The sequence below is a fragment of the Mercenaria mercenaria genome, chromosome 5 (assembly GCF_021730395.1).
Source record: "Mercenaria mercenaria strain notata chromosome 5, MADL_Memer_1, whole genome shotgun sequence".
Taxonomy (NCBI): domain Eukaryota; kingdom Metazoa; phylum Mollusca; class Bivalvia; order Venerida; family Veneridae; genus Mercenaria; species Mercenaria mercenaria.
In genome coordinates, this window is record NC_069365.1 from 93,003,000 (window position 1) to 93,015,064 (window position 12,065).

The 12,065-nt window shown below is 35.8% G+C and overlaps 1 protein-coding gene across 1 annotated transcript in view; it reads right to left on the bottom strand.

Moving 5' to 3' along the window:
• The window catches only part of LOC123558659 (uncharacterized), a 119,339-nt gene that overhangs the window by 44,087 nt on the left and 63,187 nt on the right, over positions 1-12,065 (bottom strand). The window contains exons 57-68 of the mRNA XM_053544773.1: positions 11,027-11,169; positions 9,932-10,035; positions 9,192-9,389; positions 8,665-8,893; positions 7,788-8,135; positions 7,189-7,360; positions 6,299-6,520; positions 5,190-5,412; positions 4,658-4,805; positions 2,511-2,747; positions 1,896-2,016; positions 458-637 (exon numbers count right to left, since the gene is read on the bottom strand). Coding sequence (XP_053400748.1) covers positions 458-637; positions 1,896-2,016; positions 2,511-2,747; positions 4,658-4,805; positions 5,190-5,412; positions 6,299-6,520; positions 7,189-7,360; positions 7,788-8,135; positions 8,665-8,893; positions 9,192-9,389; positions 9,932-10,035; positions 11,027-11,169 — 2,325 coding nt within the window. The remainder of the gene's footprint in view (positions 1-457; positions 638-1,895; positions 2,017-2,510; positions 2,748-4,657; positions 4,806-5,189; positions 5,413-6,298; positions 6,521-7,188; positions 7,361-7,787; positions 8,136-8,664; positions 8,894-9,191; positions 9,390-9,931; positions 10,036-11,026; positions 11,170-12,065) is intronic.

A 12,065-nucleotide genomic window follows, 5' to 3' on the forward strand; every position in this document is an offset into this window, starting at 1 on the left:
TTTGACAAAATCTTTATGTCCAAAGCAGTACGATGTAAGAACAAAAATCAGGCCTATACAATAAGGTTACACTCAGAGGATGTTGCAGATCAAATATAAATGAAGTGCATAATAGCATTCATGTAATTATTGCAACAGAAGATCATGTTTTACTGAACACATGCTTCATGGTCGGCTTAATCCATGAAATTTAATCCCAAGAATAAGTAAAATTCCCATTAATTTATATTCGAAACTTGAAATCCATGAATTCATATCCCTTTGAAATCACAATTTTGGTCAAAACCATGAAATTCCATGTCCACAAAATTAAGTTTACAGTACCTGATATACCAAATGACTGCTGTTAAATATCTGAAATACTGTTGGGAAATGAACATACAGCCATATTTAATGAAGCAAACAAGTAAGTTTCTTAGAATTAATTATCCCTTATTTTTCTTATTTTCCCACATACCTGTAGTATCAAAGGTAGCCTCCCCTTCCATGTGTATGTCTCTTGCTATAACTGTAATTCGTTTAGCCAAGATTTTGGAGTTGTACCTCATGTGGATATCTGATACCTCAAAGTTGAAATAGTCATCATGTTTTATCTGGGAGCCTGCCTGCATTGCAAGCCTTCCTATACCCAGGACTCCTGCATGAGGAAACAAGCAAATTCGATGAATTGGTATCCCCCGCCGAAAGGGTCTGTAGTGAGGAACGGCAAAAAAATATATCCAGCAAAAAGTTAAGAATGTTACACAGAAGCAAATAATTTCATTAGTCAAAATCAAATTAACAGAAAATGAATGCTTTTTTTGTAGGGTGGGGGTTGGGGGTGGGGAGGGGTGAAGGTACAAAACTTTACATGTTGATTATAAATATTGATGGAAATTAAAAATGAAAAAAAAAATGACGTGGGGGGGGGAGTGATGTGAGGGGGAGTGGGTGTGACCAAGGCAAGGTGGCGACCCCTGGTGGGGGTACAAAACTTCACATGTTTATAATAAATGTTCATGGAAAAGAATGAAAGAAGTTTAATGAAATTCTTCCAATTTGTTGGTTGGTTATGTACAAATCTGTGGATTTTTAAACAATTAAAGGGCAATAACTGTATGGAAAATTGACCAATAAAAAAAGAAATTGACGGGCATCATCAAAGTATGTTGGTTCATATCTATTTCATGTTTCATGAAATTCTACAAACTTGTTACTGAGAAATGGCTGCAGACGTGTATTTTTCATTAAATCAAGGGCAATAACTCTAAGGGAAATTGACCAATCAAAAACAAACTTGACGGGCATCATTGCAGTATGTTGGTTCATGTTTATTTCAAGTTTTATGAAATTCTACCAGGTAGTTACTGAGAAATGGCTGCGGACGGACAGACGTTCCCACAGATGGACCTTTATCGGGTATTTCTTTTGTTAAAATATGCGACAAAAAGTACCCAATAAACACTACGGAATGAATAGAATGAATAGAATTTACCGTTACCTATTGTTCTCTGTACCAAACAAATGTTCATTCGTGGGCTCGGACTGACTGACGGACGGACGGACAACGCCATTTCAATACCCACCTCCCGGTTTCATCGGCGGGGGATAATAATAAAACATTTTAACTCAGATATCAACATCTCTAAAGCCTGCACCAGAAGCTGGCAATCAACTCTATAGTATAGTTATACATTTTTTGTAACTTTGAAAATTTGAAATGAACAAGAAATGCAAAAACCCTGTTGAAATCTCATGTGTAGGAAATACATAACTGAATAACTAAACCATTTATACAGATGTTCTATGTTAATATCTAGTCTTATTTTTTCATTTAAAGGCTAAAACCATTTTCTTACTTATTGTTAAATGTCTATTTTATCTTTATGTTCTACCGTTTCTAAAATGATTTATACCATTTTCAAATGTCTGAAGTTTGCCATTGACAACTCTGCCATTAGAAGCTGTGTCGGAAATGTACATCTTCCTGTCTTCTTCCAGTGTCAAATTTAAGACACCAATCAACAGGCCATCCAGCTAAAAGAACAAAAGCCATGCATGAGTTTTCAGTTAAAGAAGCAGTATAATATATATTTCTATACAAACAAGAATCAAACTTCAACATATACCAAGTATGTACTTAAGCTTTTGTGTGTGCAATATATGTTTGTTTTTTTCCCCCATAAAAAGCAAGTAGGAGAAGCTTTCTGCAATTTAGGTTTGTTTCAAATTATTTCACATCTTTTAACATTTCCTCGACCAGTTTTTCTTGGTTATAAACCTATTCTAGATTTCTTAAGAACAAAATTCCTTATGTATTTATCAACACTCAGGATACATTTTATTTCTACCTGTAGTTGAAAACAGACTGATTGCTAAAAGTTATTCCCAGTAATGCCATGCACTGAATGAAATTTGGTAACAAGGTAGTTTACATCTATTTTTTAAAATGATTTCTTTCTTTAGTAATTTTAATTATATCTTGAATGTTTTAAGATTTTTACCTGTTTCAATCTGTCTCTATTTCTTACCTGGAATGCAGGCACATGTGTTCCTATAATTTTGAAATCAGATGACAACCAAATCTGTGACCCTTGATCTATACGGAAGTTTACGCGTGGTGTTGAACGTAAAATAGAGAACTGAGAATATTCCAGATAGGCTGTTTGTGCATCCTTCATATGCAGATAGCCTGTTTTATCTCCCATCATATAATCAATGTTCAGAGATGTAATACTGTCTTTTCCTGGACCTATTTCCAACATGGCCTGAAATTATTAAGCATTGACTTGAAAACAAAAATTATCAACAGAGAAACAATTTATTGAGTGTAACAATATAACAAGAGGGCCATGAAGACCCTGTATCGCTCACCTGACCTATTGACCTAAAGATCAACATTCTGATCAAGTTTCATTAAGATATAGTCATAAATGTAGCCTCTAAAGTCTTACTAGCTTTTCCTTTGATTTAACCCGGTGACCTAGTTTTTGATCCCACATGACCCAGATTCAAACTTGACCTAAAGATCATAAAGATTAACATACTGATTACGTTTCATGGAGATACAGTCATAAATGTGGCCTCTAGAGTGTTAACAAGCTTTTCCTTTGATATGACATAATGACCTAGTTTTTGACCCCCATCTGACCCAGATTCAAACTGCACCTTGAAATCATCAAGATAAATACTCTGACCAAGTTTCATGAAGATATAGTCATAAATGTGACCTCTACAGTGTTAACAAGCTTTTCCTTTGATTTTTTATCTGGTGACCTAGTTTTTGACCCCAGATGATCCAATATCGAACTTGCGCAAGATTTTATTGAGGGTAACATTTGGACCAAGATTAATTGAGATTGGGCCAAAATTGTGACATCTAGAGTGTAAACAAGCTTTTCCTTTGATCTAACCTGGTGACCTAGTTTTTGACCCCAGATGATCAAATATCAAATTCGTCCAAGACCATTTGAGGGTAACATTCTGACCAAGTTTCATTAAGATTGGGCCAAAATTGTGACCTCTAGAGTGTTAACAGTCAAATTGTTGACGACGAACGAACCGACGGACGACAGACACAGGGCGATCACAAAAGCTCACCTTGAGCACTTTGTGCTCAGGTGAGCTAAAAAGGCTGGCAACTTTACAGAAGTGCCTTAACATCAAGTCGACATCCATAAGGAGTTTCTTACCCAACGTTAGTATCATTACAGTTGCATTTTGTTGCAACATTATACCTGCCTAACCGTAAACATTGCATTTACACAAAACAATTTATTGAGTGTAACAATATAAAAAGGCTGACAACTTTAATTTGCAATATGCACTAACACAGCTGTCAGAAGCTAGTTGTAACTAATTTTATTAAAGACAATGGCTAGTTGTTACTAATCTTATTAAAGGAAATGGCTAACGATCTGGGTCCCTTTAGACTCTGAATTTAGAGTCTTGCTAGGGGTAACCAGACCCAGTCTAGCAGTCTGGTAATCAACATACTATGACTGTATTACCAGTTACCACACCCTCAGGCAATGCCACTCTTAAATCAATTGCCCTTAGTGGTTATATTATCAGCTTTCTTGGAGACACATTCCAGGCTTGATGTGAAATCAAAAACAAGGGACTACAACAGCCAGTTTTCACTTATTATGTCTCCCACCACACAGTTGTGTGGGAGACATATTGATTTTTTCCAGTCTGTTTGTCTGTCTGTGAGTCACAAAGCTTGCCCAGACTCTAAGTTGAACATTTCTCATATGATCTTCACCAAACTTAAACAAAATGTGCTTGCCAATAACTCCTTGGCCAAGTTCGATAACTAGCCAAATCGGCCCAGGCACTTCGGAATTATGGCCCTTGACCAAAAATTACGGAACCATTCAAATACGTTCATATAGACTCACTAAATATATATATAAAGACAGACTTACTATTCAGATGATTAGGCAGGCATGTTCCTTTCTCAAAAGCAGCTCTAGTTAACTTTAATTTCCATTTTTTAACTGTCTGCATCATTACTTCAATGTTTTAAAACACAATGAACTTTAAAGACAAAGGTAGTGAGATTCTGAACTTCAAGAATAATTTGTCTTACTGTCTTCTTTCTGACCTGTAATACATCAACTGCATTATTACTGGTAAAAAATTACTGACATATAGGATTCAAATATAAACTAACCTGTTGACTCAACATTACATGTTCAAAGTCAAGTTGAGCATTGTTTGATGTCTGGAGTCCTTCAGCTGCTTCTCTAACATGTCTTGGATTTTTCTCATTTACCACAAGAGGTTTAGGTAGCATCAAGTTCTGTCCATCAATGTATAACCTATCAAAATACCATACATAATATCTTGAAAATTTTGGTGACACTTTCCTCTCAACAATCAAGTAAATAGACATCTCTTGGCAACATCATTTTCAAATAAATATCTGCAAACAACTTTCAGTGCACAAAAGATAAGTATGTATCATTATTCCTAGAACCACACAGTAACCTTTGATACATAAAGACTATTATCAGTTGTATAACATGTGTAAAACATAAAAAAACATTACTGCCTTTAGGTTAGACTTTTAGTGTTCTGATATGGCCACAGCATTTTTTGGGGTTAAAATTTCCATCAGGAAATAAGTGTTTGCACTTGATGCAATAAAATATTCAAACAAAAATTGAAGAAAAAGACCTAATATATCAAAATAAAGCTTGCACCTGCTCTGATATGTATATGCATCCATTTTATCTTCCACAAACACGGTACCAGGTCCTCCAATATCACCACCTGTAGTTCCACCAGAGCCGTATGCCAGTAACTCTCCCTTGTAGTAGTTAGAGTCCCAGGTATGAATGGCAATCCTTCCGCCGGCACCACCACCTGCCGACCTGTGACCTTTACCTCCTATAGCAGACACCTTTCCATGTCCTGACATGGTCCCTGGTTTAAGAAACAATATGCATAAATAGTGGTTCTTACTTTTTTTATTTTCTAATGCACTATCAGGTGTCAACATAATATAAAGGATGGACACCTGTCTGTACTTGAACCTTAGATTTAGTGACAAATGGCTAGACAATAGTTTTTAAGGAACTGAACTTGCATCCAAAACAAACTACACAAGTCTTCATAATGTGGTAATTCCCCAACAATATCTGTGCGTACAGTATTTCAGCATTTTGTATGAAGCTTTCTGGGACTGTAACAACACTGTCATGATGGCTCTTAGTCATTCAACTTATCATCACCATTTCGCTTTCACTATATGTTAAAGCAGACTTAACCACCAAGTTAAGTATGAAACTTGATGGACAAGAAATGTTTCATGAAGATCCAATAACAATGTGATTTCTGAAGTGTTAATTTTTTTTTTTCAAGGACTTGATCTGGTTGGCAGGTTTTCATGTTCAGATGGCCTCTAGAGTTACTTGACCAAAGAACACCCAGTTTCAAAATCAGCCTAGATTATTCTTACAAATATTTAGACCATCTTTCAATTGTAACAGTCAGAAAATGTGATCCCTGGAATGTTTACAAGGTTTCATGATTTGACCTTGAAACCTAGTTCTTTTACCCAAAATCACCCAGTTTCAAAATAGGCCTAAATTTCACACAGAGTAAAACATTTTGCTCTTTTGACAAATACATCAGGTAGAAAATGTGCCCTCTAGCATAGCAATAGTGATTTGACTTAGAGACCTACTTCCTTATATCCCAAATAAGCAAGTTTCAAAACTGAACTATATTTCATGAAGATAAACATTCCAACAAAATTTCATGTAGACTGGGTAAAAATGTGGCCACATCAAGAAAGTATAAATTCTACCTGATTCAATGAACACTGAGCCTCCACTACCACCTCCACTGCTGGTTCCACCATGTGCTCCATCTACCAGAATTTTACCATCTAGTAAGAATTCAGCCGGAACTCGGATTTTCACCTTGCCGCCTCCACGTCCTCCATTTGCTCCACCACCAACACTACCTGTCTCATTAGGTATATATAGAGAGCCATAGGCAATTCCACCAACAGCAGGGTCACCACCAACTGTAAGTTAAAGAAAAAGATGACATGTAATTTGTAACTGTAGTAAGGGCATAATGAAAATTTGCATTATACAACCACCAATTTATTATTCTGTGGAGTTTTTGCATTTTGTTTCAAATTCCCCTAATGTTTTCAACAGAATTTTCTTCCTTCTTTTCTGTCATCTATAGACCTTGTCATCTATAGACCTTGTGACTCGAGTTCTGCACTCTGCAATCTTGATGGGGGTAACAATTGATGCTAGTTTGAAATTCCTTTCAGTAACAAAGAAGATATGGAGCAGATACTTTTTGACCTTTAAATGTGACCTTGATCTTGATCTAGGTCATGTGCTCTGCAAGCCATCTTAATGAGTAAACAACTGATGCTACTTTTGTGCAAATCCGTCAAGCTTTATAAAAGATTTTAGGAGATATGGAGCAAACATAAAATTAAGCTATTTGACCATTGCCTTCCAAAGTGCAGCCTTGATGTTGGACCTGGTGATCTGGGTTGTGTGCACTGCACACTACTTTGATGAAGTAAGTAACAGATGTAATTTTAGTGGAAATCTTTCCAGCAGTTTAGAAAATAAATATAGACCAGACACAAATTACAAATGTACAGACAGACGGACATGTGACTCTTATATATCCCCAAGAAAAAACAGACAAAAAGATTTCACTCACATCCACCACCCATAGAGGCATGACCAGCACCAGCTCCAATGTTAGGCGAGTCTCCTGCCTGGGATTCACGCCCAGTTCCTATACAGACAAACTGAGCCAGGGATTCCAGGTAAAAATCTGTTGCAAGTACTTGAAAAGAATCTGCCTTGAATCTTGAATCATATTTGATGTCCTGAAAGAAGCAATAGTAAGTCAGTCAAATTAACTGTCTTAAAAGAGATTATTCAATGAATCCAAAGATATATTCTGCTGTTTCATATAAAATTTTGAAACAAAAAGTTTATTTTATGTGTTGATGCAACACTTAAAATGACATTTCTTGAGATATTATGGAATGACTATCACACCTGATGCATTCCTGTATCACATACATGTATATATAAATATACATATATTATGGATTATGAGGGGATAGTATTTTAGTTGATATAGTAGCAGGAGATCAACATTATGTTGTGGATTTGAACCCCATTAGTTCACAACACCATTCCACTGCTCTTTTTCAGGAAGCAAAATCAGAATGACAAATAGCTTTAACCATTTGCTACAAATAAACAACAGCCATTAAGTAAAATTACTATTACACAGTAACAACTCACCAATATTCCTACAGTCAACAACAGTGGCATGGGTGGAGGCAATTCCATAACAGCTTTGGCACCTAATTCCATACTAGCAAACTGAAATGCACCTGGGGTACCAACAATAAATTTTCCGTCTTCAATAAGGCTCGTCATTGCTTGCCTCTCAATGCTGATCACCCGTCCTGGAACAATCCTTATATGCCGTACACTGACCATTTCTCCATTCCATTTGAGAGCAATTTCTCCGAGGCCAAGGATATAGATGAGAGGGGAGAGGTAGGCTCTTGCACCCTGGTCTATCCATAAATTGATTGGTAGTTTTGTCAGTGTCTGATATTCCTCCAAGAAAGCTGTCTGGTTTGCCTGTAAATTATGGAGCAGTCAAGAGTAGATTTTACACACAGTTGTATCTCAGTTACCTATTTAGGCTGTTTTCAACACTTGTATATTACCTCTGGGACACTTTATTCAATTAAACTGCCTCCATCTAACATTGATCTGAATAAGCCCTTCATTGAAATTTTGCAGGAAGTGCATCCTGCGGCTACAAATAGTTCAGTCAGGTTTAATTAGTGTAAATTTTCTAAATTAAAGTTGTGGCAAACTGAAAGCTTGCTGGTCTTAATTCTAAAAGTATCAGACTTTAATCCTTACCCTGCTAAATTTCTATAATGAACTTGTCCATCTTTCAATTTGGACAGTACCATTAACTGTTAAAAGGGGTGCATACCAAAAAGATACTGACTGAATGGCAAACAGTGCAGATCATGATCAGACTGCATGGATGTGCAGGCTGATCATGATCTACACTGGTCATAAAGGCAGAATCAATCGTGTTCAGCATGATGAGGGTTAAACATTGATGAATATGGCCCAGCAGTTACATACAAACCTTCAGATAAACTCTTCCAAAAGCATCTCCATATATTTTATTGCATGTTAGATTTCTTGGAATAAGATCACTGGATTTAAGTTGGACTGAAGCATTTCTGGTTATGTGTATCTCATCAAAGTAGTAGCTGTCTTTAGGCGAGCCATCTTTATATTCATCAAGTATGTACTGATGGTCCCAGGATCTTCCTTTATTGTCAATGTGGAACTGTTCATACTTGCGGGAATTTCTGCAAGTAAACAAATAATAATTTATTAATTTGATTTTAAAAAAATACACAGTGATGTAAAACATAATGTTCAGACTGTTTTACAGTATCTTTAAAAATTAAAATTATTAGTTAAGAAAAATGTTTTAAAACATCTATTCATGGATAACAGTGTTTTCCAAACCCTCAGGACAGTACAGATGAAAGAACGTCACTGATGCATGGTTTTCCATTCCCTCAGGTTGGAAAACCCTGTCTTAAACAGGCATGCATGCATGATTTTTATATTCACCTTGCAAGCTTTAGTAACATTACACACCTGATATCATGTATATAAACAGAGCCAGTTCCACCTTGGCTCAGATATTGTCCATTGCCATCCCCACCCAGTGACTGGTAACTTCCGTGGAAATACACCTGAGTATCGAGATACACCGCAATCCTGCCTCCTGCACCACCACAATATCCGTCTCCACCGAGAGACTGTAACACACCGTGTCCTTCAAGGTTGATTGACCTGTAAAACATGTCAATAAGATATATAACTTTTAATGCTTTTATGATATTCACCTCTATCCAGTAATTGATGACTCCATGGAATTTGACCCCCTGAGTATTTAGAATTAATTTGCAACAATCTTTGCAGCTACACCACAATATCTATCTCTACAGAGATAATGTAGGATATTTTTGGCATTCTCTGGGTTAAAACATACATTTTATACACTCCATTTTATCAAAGCTGATACATTGTTTTTGATGCAATTTTGGTCATCTTTAACTTTTTTTACACTAAGATCAGCATCTTTTGTTGATGGAAGTGAGAAATATTAATGGGAACAAGTATGTATTACAACAAGTGAACTTGTTCAATGAAAAGAGCAAATCTCTCTTGTTCATCTCTTATAAAGTTTGTAATTTTCTAAATTTGAACTCTGTAAGTTGTCATACATTGTTAAACAATTATATGGGAGTTTTTCCTACAATGCGGAACTTGGCAGAACAGGTTATCTTTAATTAATGAAAATTTTGCCATGATACATAAATATCTCTACTTACTCAATGAATATTGTTCCACCGCTGCCACCACCAGATTTATCACTATTACTGCCATGTGATCCATCAACAGATATTGTACCATCTACCAGTAAGTCTGTGGCAACCTGAAATTTTGAAGAATTTTGTTCACACTTGCTGTTAAATACTGCATAAGCTGACAATACCATACAGGATTTTATCGGCAGTTAGTACCAAAGTTTAACACCAAAGCTTCCTCTGTATATTATAGTCTCACTGCTTTGTTTCTTATATTTGGTACTGAGACACTGACAAAAATATATATAAATAATTATAAAGGAGTCAGTGGCGAAATGGTTCGATTCCCAGTCACTTTCTTTGTTGAATTTAACGTCGCTAGGACACATGATAGGTCATATAGTGACTTTCCAGCTTTAATGGTGGAGGAAGACCCCAGGTGCCCCTCCAAGTCACAGCCTACATCCAACTAGTTTTCAGTGCTGGGTGATTTACTTAAACTGGTACTGTTTCCAACAGTATCAGCCTAGACAGGATGCTGGGAAGGTAAATATGATGCCTACTGTGGGCTCAGCTTGAAATAAGTTGTTCCATCCATTCCAGGTGAGGACTTTCTTCGAATACCCACAATAAACAAGGAACTTTATTTTACCGTTTTAACTTTCTAGCTATCATTATGAAGGAAGACGTTTTTTAAATGACATGCATGTTACCACCTTCCATAAAATCTATTCAATTATAAACTGGAAAGCAGTAACACATCACAGTGACTGTATAGTAGTCGCAACTTGACCGCGATGGTTGACCTTAGGCTGATTATTCATATTGATTATTTTATTGTAGAAATCAAGGGTGCTTAGGGTAGCCGTGTATATTTAGATGGAATTAGTTTGTATACAGTGCAGTATCAAAGTATAAATACTAACATTTGATCAGTTAAAACTTTGCAATACACTAATTTATATTTACACAAATTTATATTTCCCTTTTCTCGTGCAGCTCGTGTTTTACATACACTCCTTTTCAATAATAGGTTGTGCCTTATTATGTATTATAATGCAAAGGTCAACCATTGGGGTCAAGTTGCGTACACTATAATATAAGAAAAAATATGAATACCTTGAGATTTATGAAGCCTCCACCTCTGCCCCCAGCATTCCTCACACCAGCTCCACCTCTACTACCCCTGTGTGTTGGTAGGTACAAACTCCCGTAATAGTAACCTCCTGCTCTGATTAGTGACTTATCATCTTTAAATAAGCCTTCAAAATTAAGAAATAAGGTTTTGATACACTAGCATTTACAATTCCACTTTTTACACATAAATCAGTCACAGTCTGTCAGCAGTACTTAATCTATTGGCATTTTGCTTCAAAAAAGAAAAAGGAAGAAAAACACAAAATAAATGTAGGCCAAAACATTCTTCAGTTATTAAGTGGAAATTGTTTTTTGGTCTGAAGGTAATTTGTGTCCTTGACCTCAAAACAATTTGGATCATCTATTGATCCTAGACAATATCCCTATGAAGATTGCCAACTCTAAGTCAAATGGTTCTTAATTTTAGCTTGAAACTGTTTTTTGGTCTCAACATCACTGTGACTTTGACCTTTGATCTACTTTCCTCCAAAACAATTGAGTTCTTTTACTAATCACAGTTAATCATCCTATGAAGTCTTGATGATTCAGAATATCATTCAGTGTAAAAGTCACAGTGATCTTGACCTTTGTCCTACTGACCCTTAAAATATTAGGGGCCAATAAGGACATGACAATAATATGTTCCCTCCTCATATCTGAAATGGGGCATAAAAAGTTTTTTTATCTAATAAATCTATAAAAAATAGGTAGAAAGAGATTCAAATGACCTATTCTCCTCAAAATTCTATTCCGTTACCTTTTCAAAATGGTGATGATAATAAAATTCTATCAATAATCTGTGTGGTAAATAAAAAGCAGTATAAACAAGTAACTGAATACTACTTATATGGCAAGTCAGTCATTAAACCTGGACAAAAACTACTTTACAAAACACAGCAGATTCACTCAAGAAAAATATATAGGTAAAAAAGATGATCATGGCCCGATAAAGGAAACAGAACATGACATTGGTAGTAAACAATGCTTCTCAGTAGTAAAACCTCTAATTACTTAAATACTA